Source organism: Fringilla coelebs, assembly GCF_963513975.1.
Source record: "Fringilla coelebs genome assembly, chromosome: 2".
NCBI lineage: Eukaryota > Metazoa > Chordata > Aves > Passeriformes > Fringillidae > Fringilla > Fringilla coelebs.
Genome location: NC_140029.1, coordinates 67,515,560 through 67,531,435, shown reverse-complemented (window position 1 = coordinate 67,531,435; position 15,876 = coordinate 67,515,560). Strand labels below are relative to the sequence as shown.

The following is a 15,876-nucleotide window of genomic DNA, read 5'->3' as shown; positions in this document are numbered from 1 at the left end:
AGAGATATGGCTGCAGCTAGAGCAGCTTTTATCCATATATGAGAACTGTTTTATGCAACACTAAATCCATTTCACTTAAAGAAGCTTCTGATTTCTAATGATAATTTCCAATAGGAGGATTTTGTCTTTGGATAAAAATGTAAGAATCTGTCACTATCAGTTCTGATCTCTGATTCAAATACTGACTGGAGGCAGCACTGTCAGTTACAGACCTCTAAGTGAAAATATTTCTTCAGCTGAACGTCTGGTAGAAAAGTGGTTTATGTGTTTCAAAGTAAATATTTTGGTAATTTTGCAGTAAGAAACTTTTTACTGAATTTTGATTTTTTTTCCCCGTTTGTGTGTAAGCAGAGTAGAAGGGAGACAGATAAAAGCCTTGTTTTCTCACCAGATTTTTTTGCTTCTATAATAGAGAAAATAGAGGTGAAAGAAGAAAATTGTGTTCCAATAGCAAATTTTTTTTCATTTTTGCCTATATTCCATGACTTTTTTAGTATGTAATTCTCCAATATGGATAAATTCAGTCTGACAAGGATTTTCATTTTTTAGCAGTTTGTTTAGGTAGATGGCATTTTTCTTCTTTGAATGCCTGTGTGATTCATATAAAGTATTAGTCATTTCTATGATAAGAGAAAAATAAAAAGAGCTTTCTACTCTCATTAAAGAAAAAAATGTAAGACTTTCTCCTTAGCTCCCTTAATTGTAAAGGGCTTGGACAGCCTTGCAATTAGCATTTCCTTTCTGGCTGATACAAACTGCTTCAATTCTTTTCCAGTTAGAATTATTTTAGTTCTGGTATTATTCTGTCATCACTTATATATCTGAATGCTCTGAAGTGCTACTTTTTGTATCTCAGATTTCATATCTTAGCTGTATAACTTTGGAATTGTCTGCTTTGAAGGTCTTTAATTTCATGAAAGGAGAGGAAGGATATGACCTGGCTGACAGAAATAAATGAAAACAAAAATTACGTGTATGACTTGCTCTCTGTCTCTGCCTCTGCATGGATAAGGTGCTGTTTTGCTGAAGAAATGGCCTTATGGTCACATTAACAGGAGACTGTGCTGCAGATAGCCACATCCAGTCAAATGAAATTTTACAGGCACAGGTAACAGAACTCAGGGAGATTAAGTGCCCTAGACCATTGTGGTAGCTTTGAAATACATTGATAAGATTTTTTAATATTCATGTTGAAGACGTTGAAGACTCATGTTGAGGAAGAGTGATGGCACTTCTATCATTTCTATCTCTATTCATTGGATTGAAGCTACCATGGATATGCTAATTATATACTAGTACTGTACTGTAACCAGAACTACATGTGCTGGAAGCCTATCATTATTAACAGCTACTTTGACTTTTCATGCACATACATTAATGGGGATAGATCACAAAAACACAGGGCCTTTAAAAACTTCTAAAATTACTGTTTCTGCTGAAGTAATGACTAATAGTTTCTGCTTGCTACCATGAGCAGACATGATGACTGTCATATGACTGATTCCCTTTGAACTAATTTCCAAGAGTGAAGCATTCTCAACATTCCTTATGAAAATATGTTTGAAGTTTTACATAGTTAAAGCCACCGAAGTAATAAAGAAATATTTCCTAATCTACTCTTCTATAGTAGATTAGTAGTATATAGTAGAGCTGTTAGAAGGTTTCCTTGTAGGAAAAATGAAAGTGATATGATCAATGTAGATCAAATCCAATTACTTAACATCTTTAGAATTAATTTCCAGAAAGATGTAGATGATATTTTCAGAGGGGAAAAAAAGGGATATTGTGTTTTTTTAAAAGCTGTTGTCTGGAGATACAGATAAGGTGCTTTATACCAGAGGATATAAGAAGGTAAAGAACTCAAAGAAAAATGTCAGGTATAATAATTACCTGGCTTAGATGTTTGACTTTATTATTATCTAAGCTGAAAGACAGTTCATTATCAATTTTAGCTTCAATACATCCAGTTACTGAAAGGAACTTTGTTTCAGAAAATCTTAAAGGGGGGAAAAAGCAGACCTCCAATCCTAAGCAGTTTGTGTGGTTTGACATTTGAATAGAAAAATATAGATACCATTCCATTCAAAAACATAGAAATCACAATTTATTGTGAAATACTCTCAGGCTAAAGATTGTCAGATCAAATTTCTTACGGATTCTGCTAAAATTCTTATTACAGAATCCATGAAGTAGATGTAATCTTTACTAAATAACAAGTATGTCAACAACCTAACCTGTCAGACTTATGTAGAACCTTCTGCTGAAATTCCTGAACAGGCATATGCTCCGTGGGTCACCTCAGATGGGTCTGTGGGAAACACAGAACTAGCTCTTGTTGAAAGAGGAGAATTGAGAAAAGATGCAAGTGATTGATTTAGCTCAGTAGTTGAAAGCTTGCCTGTGAGAGCATGGTAATCTTCATTTTATAATTTTAAAATCATTTTTCCAATCAATATGTTTATCAAGTTATCTTTTTTATTCTACAGTAAGTGTCAAAAATTAGTTTCTGGTTTAATTTGCACTTGGTGCAATTTCTTGACACCTCTCATAATCACTGTGAGAAGAGTGAAGTGTTGCCAGGTTTTAAATGCAATGCTTTCCAAACAGTAACTTTCTGAAAACGCTTGAAGGAAATCTCCAGGTTAGAGTACTTGTGCAGGAAGTAGGAGACTACATTCTTGACCTCTAGAGACGGGGGAATTGAGGCCCTCATCCCCATGTTGACAGGTATGTGCTGACTATCAGCTGTAAGTTGTCTTAGGATGGGCCCCTGAGAACCTCTAGATCTGGTAGAAAGCAAAATCCTTTACTATGCTTATATTTATGCATGTTACACATCATGATGATCTGATATAGAAATTAATCAAGAGATCAGGAGCAATGTGCTGCATACCTGCAACAACAGCATGCAGGGCAAATCTTGTCCCTATTTGTACTTTCTCTAGTTCAACATTGGTCTCATGGCCATGCCATTGCTAAGCTCCAGGGGTGGTGATGTTGGAGGTCCTGTAAAGACTAGACTGGAGGCTGATGTTTGGGAATGATTCTGGAAAGCAAGAGATGTGGCAGGATTTCCTGCAGGCTGAAGGGCTGCTGAATGCAGGGTTTATGTACATTTGAACTTCACTTTGTTTCTTAAATACCACTTACTGGAAAAACACTGAACCAAATGAAGCTTAGTCCTCTTGCCAGGGTCAGATATCTACTTTCTGAGCCAAAATTGCCCATCTGAAATAGCTAATTTGAATCTGTACATTATTAAGTTGATGAGGAGATTGTATAAACCTGCTGCAGATGCAAGAGCAGTGAAAGGTATCTGTTTTCTCTTAGTAAGACCCAGCACATGCAAAGGACATTGTTTGCTTATTTTAATTGTTTGAAGTGATATGGGAAATGTAAATCTTTGCAGTTCTCAGAGACTGAATAGAAGAATTATTGGGATAGAGTTTGACAATTTGTGTTTTGATTTTTCTTATGATATATAGAGATTTGTTTTAGCTGAGTGCTAATTTGTATACAAATTTCTTTTCACATGGCAACTATATTAGTCATCACAAAAAAGGAGCAAAGAAAGTATATGATATGCCCCGGAGTTCAACATGTATCATTATAACTGTTTTATTTTTATATTTTATGATTACTTTATTGAATGTCTCTTTCAAACAAGTGATTTTGAAAATGAGAACTATCTCAGAGTCTTTGAACAGATATACCAAAGTGGATTATAGAATTGCAGAAAAGTGAGGGACAGATGCTTTCATCTGAAACAGACACAAATTCAGAAAGTAATTTGGAAGTGATAAAAATTAATTTGCACACTTTAATTGGAATCAGACTCCTGCATGAAAGAAAGGAAGGGTAGGCAGCTTGTGCTAAAGGCTGATTGAATTTTTTGTCAGGTAAGTATGTTGGACCTGGCCGCTTATCCTCTTGAGCCTCTCCATGCAATATATTACATTCACCCTCTGACTGGTGTTCTTTAAAGGGATCAATGCTGTTCCTGTTTTTTCCCTAGAGCCTGAAATTTCATTGATCTTGGGACTTGACATTTCTCATTACCTATTGTAGCTTCCAAGAGGATGGTCACAAGAGGTGTGGGAGTTAACCCCACTTCTTCTAACAGCAACTGTGCTGACCATTGAAAAATGCTCTATCAGCCATAAGATGAGTTTGTTTAGTATTATAACATAATCTTCATAGCTGCTAAGATTTCATCCTGTCCCAGTGAGTGTATTCAGTATATATCTGAAAGGGAGGGTAAACTTCACCATAAAGTATCTTTGTCAAGTCAATATACATTTTTTTGTGTCTGTCATGAAGTATATCTTTAGGTGTTCCTTTTGCATAACGTAATTTTGAAACAATTTGAAGTTGTGAACATTAAGGGTTCTGCAGGTTTGTGTCTTGAAAGAGTAGTTATTCTGATCTCAGAACTTTCATTTGTTGTTTTATATCCCTTTTATTATTTTATTATATACCTTTCACTATCACATTTTAATATGCCCTAGCTTAGCCTTGAAATGGCAGCAGTTTAAAAATAGTCACCAGTGTGCTGTGCACCAAGAGGACTGGGTGGCTGTCTGAAGGCACTGCACTAGCATGGGCACACGTGCTATCTGCTTTGTCTGTTTAAGGAGTTATTATGGTACTTGTAAGTTTGTATTATTAGTATTAATTTTTGAAATAAAAAAAAAATTTAATATCTTGGCACTGCTCTGCCAGAGCAGAAGCTCTTTGAAAACTAGTTTGTAATTTTTACTGACTCCATGCCAAAGACATCTCTCTTCCAAGGCTGCTGTGTAAAGGTAAAAGAGTCAATAATCCACCTGAGATAATGCAGTTATCTTTCGTATTTTATCAACACGTCTGTGTCCATGCTACACAGCATGCTCCATGGTAATTGTGCAGGGTGATTCTGCAACTTGCCCAAGATCCCAAAGCAATTTAGTGAAAGAGATAAGAAGAGATGCTACAAATCCATAATTTCCTGTGCTCCACTGTATTTTACCTTCTGGATTTGTGCAAGGTACCTGAAAGCCCTCTCACCTGGGTGAACTGTTTGTAGCTATATACAATACTCCTCATCAAATAAACCAGCCCTGCTTCCCAGAGCTGGGAATATTTTGAATATATTAATATTTTCCTGTCAGCAGTCTTTCTTTTACACTCATTGCTCACTTGTGTTGTGGGCATTGTCATTGACCGTTTTCTGAGATATTCATATTTATTGGTTGTAGCATTATCTTTTAATCAAACTCTAAGATGCTTTTTTCTGACAGTAGAAATTTGAGATGGCTCTTACATTTTTACTTCCATGAAAGCCACTGTATTTTCTAAAATTTTGTTTTCTGATGAGCACCTGAAAAGTCCTGGCAGTAAAGCCAATAGCAAAGTAAATTCCTTTTCAGCAATTAATTCAGGTATAGCCTTTGTCAAAGTGAGAGATGAAATGGAAGTTTAATTTGCCATGTGCTCTCATGTTTCTTTATACAGAAGCCTCCTAGATGTGTCCCCATAGAAATCAGTGCACAAGTCCTAGAAAAGGGCAATATGAGAGAAATAGTAACAGTCTTTTGTCTTTCCCTCTTCTTTTTTTCTTTGTTATGCAGGAGTACCATCTGTTCCTGAAGAACCTTACAATAATATTAAGCATTATATTTTTCAGCAGGAAAGAAATATGTGTGTTATTTTAGACTTTCTAGAAAAACTTACTTGTTTGGAAATACAGCATATTTTTTTTTTCCTACTGCCCTCTAGTAATTCAGTTCAAAGGTGCACCTTTGGGGAAATCACAGGGAGTTTACAGTGATGGTATCTCAGTTCTTAGGTTGGACATTTTCACCTGCAATTCCCTTAGAGCTGCAGCCTTTGACCTCTGGCTGCATCTATCAGTGGTGATGTGACAGAGACAGAATATTTTGCTAGATTTTGAATGATTCTTGGAGTTCACAGCTTTTTTCCTTTGCAATAAAATGTAATATGACTGGGGTTCATGCCACAGCTTTTTCTGTAGAAAATATCAGTGAATAATTTTTTCTTTGAGCCAGAAGGGAAAAAAATTCCCATTTTCAGTTACTGCTGGACATTTACTCCTAATATTGGTATTCCATTATTAATTTGTATTTACTGAAAAACAGGACAAAATAAGATTCATAGATCTATGTTTTAGGGAAGTTGCTTCCTATAAGCATTTTCCTTTATAAATCAAGAAGTCAATGAAATATGGGGGTTTTTTGTGTATTCTGGAATTTTACAGTTCCTTGATCTTATAGAACTTTCCTAGGAAACACTGAGGAAAATGTCCTTTTGAAAATTGCATTATTTCTTTTCCTTCAAAAATTTCAGCCATTTAATAATGGCTGCATCCAGTTTGATGCAGTCTGATGATACCTCTATAATCATAGCTTGAGCCAAGATGGCCATTGAGCATAATCCTCTTTTCCAGGAGGACACACAGAAGAAAAAAAAAGTGGAGAACTTTAAACTTAATTAATTGCCCTCTTTTTTGTTTGGTTGTTTTTATGTTATGCACTTGGAGAAAAGAAACCCTTGAAAGGAGATGGAGTGCTCAAAGAAATGTTGATGGGGAAATTATAAAAATCAAAATATCTTTGATGAATTACTCAAATAATCTTTCTTTTACTTGTGACACTCATCCTTCCCTAGCAGTAAATCTCAGTTTTCAGTTCACATCTTCAGTTTCCAGACAAAAAAGATTTTTTTTCTTGCAATATAGTTTAAAGTTTTGGAAACTAGGATTTATTGAGGTAGCTGTTTGCAGTAGAGGTTAAGAAATTTTTAATGTGTCTGTATATTGGAAAAACTTGTTAGACTGGCACACTCTGTACTATTGTGTCCAAAACTGAATTGTTTCCTAACTGAAAGCTGATTTCCAAACTGATTTTCCAAACTCTGGTTTCCAAAATTCTTACATGTAGCTCATAGTACATATCTCTCTATGGAAAAATAAATTAAGATTTCTTATTGACCCAGCTTCTGTGCCATCCATGCTGTCCATAGTCAGTTGCATATAAAACTGGTTTAAATCAAAACATTATGAAAAATATGTTGAAAAAAGTAAATGGAGCCTGCTTTAACATAGCTATCTTTACCAACTGTACCACTCATCCCAGCAAAACCAGATAAGACTTCCAGTCCAACACTGATATTAAAGGTAACTGGTATTAATGAGATTTTTGCTTCTAATTCTTGCTGAGAAAAGCGTGGATTAACCATTTTGTTACTTTATACAGAATTAATGTTACAGTAATTTATCTGTACTTCCCTACTTTCTTTTAGTATGTGAACTACACTTGCAGAGCTCCAGTCCTTTCGAATATCCCAATTCCCTGTGTTTCATTTGTACAATGCAAATATAATGATGTGAACTCTGTGTTATCTAGCAAGTTGCTAATTCTTTTTTGCCAATTTACTTTCTTAGCCTGGCAGAGCAATATCAAATACTAACCAATTAGGTTGTCAGCATCTGTTTGTATTAGAAACAATAGAAATGTTGCTGTTTGTCATGTAAATACTCCATAAATGCACACTTGTTTGAAACCAAAATAAAATGTATATTCAGTCCTGAATATATATTTATAATATCTATAAATAAAGAAATATATAATGATGTGTACCAGTAGCCATTTTTAGGCATATTTTAACTTGTGACAATTCCATGTGTCTCTGAAACAATATTACCTATGCAGCAGTAGTATGTTTCTAGTACAGCGTTGTTATTCTCTTCTTTTCCTACACCCAGTTTCATGAAACAATTTTTTTTTGTTTCATGGATCACTATTAAAGGAACAACCTAAATTCTTTAGGTTCATAGCTTAAGTCTGGAGACATATATGCTCAATAGCAGGCCTTTACATTACAGCTGCTTTCAATAGCACCACTCTTTGTGTTCTTTTATTTAATTCATTAATGTATTGGTAAGTTGTGGTTTTGAAGCTTTGTGATATCTGAATATATTTGGCTCAGTATCCTAAGTAAGAGATATTTAATCACACTGCACCTCTTTCATGGTTAATGATTTAAAGCAAATTACAGAAAAATTGTTGATAAAATATGTCAGATTTGGCATTCCCTTGTTTTCTTTTTCTTTTTTTTCTCACTTTCTATTTTTTTTTTAACAGGTGATTATCCAGCTCCTCGCGCCGTTCTAACTGGTCATGACCATGAAGTTGTCTGCGTGTCGGTCTGTGCAGAGCTGGGACTTGTTATCAGTGGTGCTAAAGGTCAGAAACGCTTTTATGATTTAAGTCTTAACATTTTTAGACTCTTTCTCAGTGGTATTTCTCAGACTTCCCTCAAGATACATATGCTTTAATTATTCCTAAGACATGTTGTAATTCTAGGACAATCTGAAGCACGTTTCTCTGAATATTATTTACTATCTGCCCTTACAAGTTTAGACACAAATTAAGTTGATCATTCCTTCCAACTGTCAGTTTATGCAGCTATTCTGCCGAGATCTGGAAGTGTATTTTATAAAAATATGTACAATAATTCTAATGACATCTAGTAATTTTGAAGAAACCTGTTGCTAGAGACATGTATTTCAGGAAGGGCCAGCTCAAAATTCTCCACCTGGATCTTAACTGAGAGGTAATTTATAGGACTGACCTCACTCTCCATGGAAGCAGGATCAGTTTGCTTTGGAACTGTGCAGCATTCTGTCCAGTAGGGCTTTTTGAGATGTTTGCTAAATAATGAGCAGTTTCAGGTTCTCCCTGTTATTTGTCTATGGAATCCAGAGCACACAACAATTGCTAACACAAGTGCTCAAAATACTTCTCCAAGCCAGCAGCAATATCCTGTATGACCAGTAATCAATGTAAATAAAGCACCAGCCTCAATGAATGTTTGCTTCATCCTTCTTTACTCTGTTTCTCCTTAATTTATTCCATTTCACTGCTTCTCCCACTTCTTCTTAATTCCATGGCCACTTTTCTTACCCCACTTCCCTCTCTCATTCAGCTTCTTAACTTGTCAAACTACATGTCCTTTTCTCTTCTCCTTTCCTATTTGGCTCTCCCTCTCCCCCTTTTCTCTTAGTTTCTTTTGTGCTTCATTGTTTCTATTCTTATTTTCTTTCTTTTCATCACCGTCGTTTTTCCTTTTTCCTTATATGTCTTCCTATCTCATTTCCACTCTACTCTTACATCCAAATCCAGTGACTTGTTATCTCTATAGCGATGCCTGTTTTAGTCATCCCCATGGATAACTTTGTACTCATTTTTGAATTTGCTGCTTCTGAGGGTAAGAAGGATGTGATGCTTGCTCTGCCAGGTTTTGCTCACAGCTGAGCTCCTGGGTTATTGCTTTTTATACTGTCTTGAAGCTCAACATTTATTTTTAAAGCCGAGTGCGAAACTTTTGAGTAAAGCCATTTTTAACAGGAAACCCTAATGGGTCATTAACTCTTTTAATGGCATACTACATAATAGTCATAGGCAAAGTCAAGACATTTGTGAAAAGAATGTACAGTGACGCTGGAGCTAAGTCTTTTTTCTTGATGCACTGCTATTTCTTACCCTTTAAGGCAGCTTCATACACTCTGGCTGCCATAACAGTCCACCCTTTCCAACTATCTTTTTGCAAATTGCCTCTTGCTAATATAGATGGAATCTGTACTCAGTTATCTTCTGATTCATTAACTATTTGCTGCTTTGGCAACTTTCACATATTTAGAGGTAAAAGCTGATGGAGAACTAAAGATTTTTAAATAAAATGCAGAATATGTTTATAATTGATCAAGAGAAATGGAGGCCCATTCTGTCTCTTGAAGTAGTCTTCCCATATTCTTCCTTTTGAAAGTTTAGACCATATAAAAGTGCAGAGAGATATTTTTTTTAATTGCTACTTTCCAAGATATGCCTTTTTAAAAGCTTTTTCTTCTGATCTGTTAGTTTCAGTCCCTTCTTAGATGGCATCTCATGGCAGTATTGCATTTTCCTGCCATCCAGTGTGAGCTCAGCCTGTGCTTCCTGGTGGGCAGCTGTTCCCCTGGAACTGGCTGTGTTACTATGTTGACCCATGCAGCACTTGAGAACCTACTGAAGCAGGAAAACAGCACATTTAGGACTCCTCTGTGGAAAATCTTGTGAATCAGGTTGATGCTTCCACGTTCTTACCCAACAAACCCGAAAAACAATCTGTATGTCCTTACAGCGGCATCCTAAATCAGATGTGCCTTTTTGTGCCCATGACCATTCAGCTATGAAGGTATTTTCTTTTGAAAAATCTAACAAGGTAATTTTTCTAAAGGTGAAGGCATCACTTTTTGTAATATTCTGGCACTTCAGTATTTCCAAAGCTGAAATTCAACTATTTGAGAAAATAAATTATTTCCATTGCAGTGGTATCCCATGGATGCAGCCAAACTTGGTGTTCCTCTGCATAATACCTTATGCAAACACAGATGAAAGCCTGCATCAGAGAGTTCACAGATAAATGTGCTGATGCTGATTCATTCTACCTGGGCAAACCCAGCTGCTGTGTGAATTTCAAAGTTAGAAGGACTCAACATGAGGTGGCTGAGTCTGCCAATATGAATTTACCTTCAGGGTCATGAACCAGTTGTATAAGGAAGAGATTTCTGTGCAGTCCAGGATTATCCTGTGATTCATAAAAGAAAACATTTAGAATTTCCTGTGACTCATCACACTTATCAGAGAAGAGACCCTTTTTCTTTGTAGGAATACAGATCTCACTTTCAAAACAAACTTTTCTCATTGTTCTTGAAACGCAAATAAGCTTAGTTTTGCATCCTAAAATGTACATTGTAGATTTCATAGCTGTTTGTTTCTTTCATGAGTGTAATAAAAAGACATCAAAATCCCATATTAAAATCTCTCTGGAGCAGACAGAGTTATAGTGTGATCTCCTAAAATCTCTTATACTCCAAGTATCATTGTGACTCTGTTCGCTTTCACATGACTCCCATTGCTGAAACAAATCAGGACTGAAATCTATGCATAACCAATGTTTATTGGGGGAGAGGATCTACAGGAACTGCCATTGTCTGTAGGAGAAATATGCAGTAATATGATTACATGCCCTATGGGAGTTGCTCCCACTAGTCACTGATAGGGCCACATCTGTTTAATGTGAATGGGCAGGCTAAAGAGAGTTCATGTTGTTGGAGAAAATCACTAAGAGTGAAGCTTCTGAATGCTTGGGAAGAGGAAAGAATGTTTTAGAAGACAGATCAAGAAAAACTCCTACCAGTCTAAGTAAATAATACACTTCTGGGCATATTGCATTTATTTTCTTAACATGCTAGCTCTTGTATTTCCTTTTCTTTTGTGTATGTTAAAGTCTTTAAGTAAACATTGCAGCTTCTTGTATCTATGCTGCACTAATGTGATATAAATGTGTATTATGCATCATTTTTGTGCACAGCCTACATCGTTTGTATAAACAGCAAACGTATGATATGTTATAAATATGTTTCCATATACAGAAGGTCCTTGCCTAGTACACACAATTACTGGAGACTTGCTGAGAGCCCTGGAAGGAACAGAAAACTGCCTGTACCCTCGCTTAATTTCAGTATCCAGTGAAGGTCACTGCATCATCTACTATGAACGAGGACGGTTCAGCAATTTCAGCATTAATGGCAAACTCTTAGCTCAGATGGAGATCAATGATTCAACCAGGGTAAATCTAAATGCAAACAAACATTTGTTGTGTGTTGCCTTTATTTATTAAAATAAATTGAATTTTTTTGCTGTACGGTTTAGAGGAAGTCATATATATAAAATTGCTGCCTCCTGGTTAAGCGATTCAAACACATATCCTTTCATCACCATCTCCAAATATCAAAATGCACTTAAGCTTTTCTAGAATAAATAAGAACAAATAGTTTATGAGCCCACAATATTCCCAGAATTTTCGTTTGGCATTAAATTTCAATGCGAAATATGTCTTTGAAACAAAATGCTCTGAAAAGTCCTCATTCTTCATTTATTAGCCAAGACATGAATTCATGCCTTCGGGGCTCTGCTCTGTCACAAGCACTTGAAGCAGCATTAGGAATGCAGATTGCTGCTCTGCTTTAGGTTGTAGTGATAGCACTGAGTATTGTAGAACAAATTCTGGTGTGCTGAACTTAAGTATTGGCAGATTCAGTCAAGGAGCTTTTTTGTTATCTATCATGTTTAATACCACACAATTGTTTTTAAAATTTGATGATACAAAATGTGTTGGTTTATTTTTGGACAAGGGCAAAAGAGGAGAGAAAGCATTTTGCTTCAAATTTAAAGTGGGCAGAACATAAGGAATGCTTTTAAGTCAATTCAGCTTTTAAAATATTGATCCATTTCTATAAAAGCTAACAGTGTGCTTGGGATTTTTTTGTTTTCTCCTGAAGGCCATCCTCCTGAGCAGTGATGGGCAGAACCTGGTGACAGGAGGAGACAATGGTGTAGTGGAAGTATGGCAGGCCTGTGACTTCAAGCAGCTCTATATTTACCCTGGCTGTGATGCTGGCATAAGAGCTATGGATCTGTCTCATGATCAGAGGTGAATTTGACATTCATATTTGTATGTAAATACTAAAATTACAGAAAAAATACATCTCCATGAACTTTGTGTATATGGTATGGAGTCATTAACAGGATGTGTAAAAAATAATTACTCAGTTGTTTTCCTGTTAATTTATCTTATTCAACACTTACTCTGATACTTGAATCTCATCATGCAAGCACTTAACATTAAGGTGAGGTCTTATTTCATTGAAATTAGTAAGCCAGACACTCAGCTAGCAAAATATGACTAAAATTTCATTAACTTAAAAACAAAGGAATAGTCAGATTTGATCAGAGTGCAGTAGTGCCTATTAAATGCCTTAAAACCAGTTGCAAAATTTGAGATATATTTCTGATTTTCAGCCAAGCTTAAGAACTTCAGACAGTGTTGAAAAATGTGCCTTTTAGCTTTTTTCTGTCTATGAAAAAACACAACAGCTCGACAAGGCAAAAGAGAATTAACATCAGCATCTTTGGTATCTTTTTCAGAACTCTGATTACTGGCATGGCTTCTGGCAGCATCGTAGCTTTTAATATAGATTTTAACCGGTGGCATTATGAACATCAGAACAGATACTGAAGTGCAGTGAAGAACTGAAAGCCCAGGTAAAGCTGAGAGCACAAGTGCTGCAAAGAAAGGTGTAGTCTCTGGTGGAAAACCACGTCTGCATTGACCTCCGTTGTACATTCCATTACACCCAGCAATAGCTGTACATTGTAGTCAGCAACCATTTTACTTTGTGTGTTTTTTCACAACTGAACACCAGCTGCTGAAAAGCAAGCTTGTATCATGTAAATTATATGAATTAGGAAATGTTTTGGTAATTATTTCATATATCTTTGTTTATTGAGAAAAGGTAGTAGGATGCGCCACAAGAGACTTTTGAAAATTCTGGGGAACCTTGTGTCCAGTTATTTCAATGTTTAGGCTTTGAACCTAACATGCATCCCATCTCCAGCCTCTTTTCAAGCTGAGATTAAAAAAAATATGTTTGATACTTTGTACATCAGATGCACATCTTAACTTTAAAGGGATACTTTTGTAAAAGTAAAACCTTGTATAAAGAACAAAACTGTTTCTTAATTTTATTGTGGAGTTACAACTTGCATGTACTTTAAACCTGATGTCTTGAAGGAACAGGTGCATTCACATAAATCAGACTGGAGATCTGCCTAAGGGTACAGCTTGTGTTAAAGGGTTGAATTTGGGAGCAAACAGTAATTCTGACATTTTCACCAACACATTTTTCACTTTTTGAATCTAAAGTTTACCCCTCTTAAGTGGAGTTCTGCTCACAAAACATTTGGATAAAAAGCCATCATTTGCCATATTTATACAATAGAAATTAATTTCCTCCCTTTTAAATTTAAAGACTAGACAGAAAGGGAGCAAAGAGGGAAGTTCAATTTAATGCTTTGTAATGCTTAATGATTCCCAATACAGACAAAGTGCTATACTTCTGGATTATTAACATTTGGCATATAAATCATGGGCAACAGAGCCCTCACTGATTTTTTTTCCCCTTATTTTTAATCTGAGGAGCTTGGTTTATTTGACAGCCTTAGCTTCATTTCAGAGGTGACTGAGGTTGTTTTCAGTTCTTCTGAAAATCTCACCTGAAGCCACTCAGACTAAGGCACTTCATCTTTTACAATACTGTAACGATAACTATCAGAATAATTTTCTGCACATTGTACTGATCAAATTACACACCCAGGGGTATATACACTTTAATTCATGTTTCTTCTTTGTATATTTGGTGACTGTATTGTCATAGATGTACATATTGTGTCGGTAGGGCTATGAGGCATGTAACAGGAATGTAATTTTCTCAGAATTTACACTCACTTGCAGTCATTTATTTAAAAAGATAATGGATTCTTTGTATTGGCACTTTGCACCAGGAACATATCATTATTTATTGATGTGATTACTTATTTGTTATCCACCTTGTATTAGTAAGTTTAGCCCTGAATTTCCTTCTTCATTGTTGTTTGTATTTATAAGGTCCGGAAATCATGGGGATCAACGTAATGATTAAGTTATTCATCACCTGTCTGTAAGCAATATCTTGAGTTTGTAGCTTAGAATTGGGAGACTATTGAACATCTGGAAGACAAGTTCATTTCATCTTGAGATCATGGTGAAATATTTTGGATATATAAATTCCTTAAGCTATTGTAACCATGTTTTATTGCAAAGATGTAAAATATGCCAGATGTGTGTGAGTTGGAAATCAAAAAGAAAAATAAAATATGCAAAGAATTCAGTGATTGTTTTTCATTCCAATGCAACTTTTTTCCAAAGCATTCCCATCATCATTATGAGCAATTATTTTTGAGAAATTCCTACTTATGTGCTAATTATGTGTCAAAGGTATGCAATTCTGGGTGGTTGTTTTTCTTGGGGTCCCAGGGAAAAAACCTCACAGGTTACAGTGACCTCTGCAACTCTCTTGACTATCATGAGAGAAGCCACTAAAGTTACTTTGGTCAGAGGAAGTAAAAAAGAACAAAAATCTAAGCCTTTAAGGGATACTAAGGATCCTTTTGAGCAGGAAATAATCATATGTAATAGACTTTACAGAGAGCAAAGATCTGATGAGAGGAATTTTGGATATCTCTCAGTAACTGATGACATGGAATAAATTTAATCTTATTTTGGGCATTGAAAGTTAGAGATCTACACTGCCTGCACAGCATAACAAAACAGAGGGGATAAGTTACCTTTTGGAAGTGCTGAGGACCCTACAAAGATTACAGCAAGTAAGTGGGGTCATATGGATATCTATATTTTGGGTGTCTAAGTTAAGGTAGCAATGGTAAGCAAAATATTTTCCTCCCAGAAGTAAAAACTCTCAGAAGTTTTCTAATTCTTGATAGCAGAATAGCAATCAACATTTCAATTTGTTACCCTAGTCATTTCGTCTAAATTTAGAAGGTTTGTTCTTTAAATAAGCATCAAAATGAACAAAAGCCAATATTTGAGAACCTTATTAGAATACAGTATACATTTTAGCAGGTATCCATTTATGTCAATCAGCTTTTGAAAGTACAGTGACCTCACTTGATTGTTTTGAAGCTGTAGGAGATATGGGAGAGGAGAGGATTGGTATGTTGATAATGTCCTGTGAGACAGTTTATTGATATGTCACAACCTCCATTCCATCATTATACAAGTGTCACCCCTAATTTTGTATTTTATTCAACAAATTGTTTTAAAATGCACCATTGCAATTAAACAAAAAATGGATAATTCTATTATTTTAATTAATATTGTTATTTTCATTAAGTCTCTCAGCATGGTGTTAAATACAATCTAGTCACAAATTAGAAG

At 35.5% G+C, this 15,876-nt stretch overlaps 1 protein-coding gene across 2 annotated transcripts in view; it reads left to right on the top strand.

Annotated features, from left to right (window-relative positions):
• Positions 1–14,628, top strand: part of NBEA (neurobeachin) — a gene marked incomplete at its 5' end in the record, with an annotated part of 454,102 nt that extends 439,474 nt beyond the window's left edge. For both annotated transcript variants that reach the window (XM_084201080.1, XM_084201079.1), the window contains 4 exons: positions 8,142–8,243; positions 11,474–11,670; positions 12,383–12,534; positions 13,029–14,628. In XM_084201080.1, the coding sequence (XP_084057206.1) occupies positions 8,142–8,243; positions 11,474–11,670; positions 12,383–12,534; positions 13,029–13,119 (542 nt within the window). In that variant the 3' untranslated portion in view covers positions 13,120–14,628. The remainder of the gene's footprint in view (positions 1–8,141; positions 8,244–11,473; positions 11,671–12,382; positions 12,535–13,028) is intronic.
• Between the last annotated feature and the right edge of the window lie 1,248 nt (positions 14,629–15,876).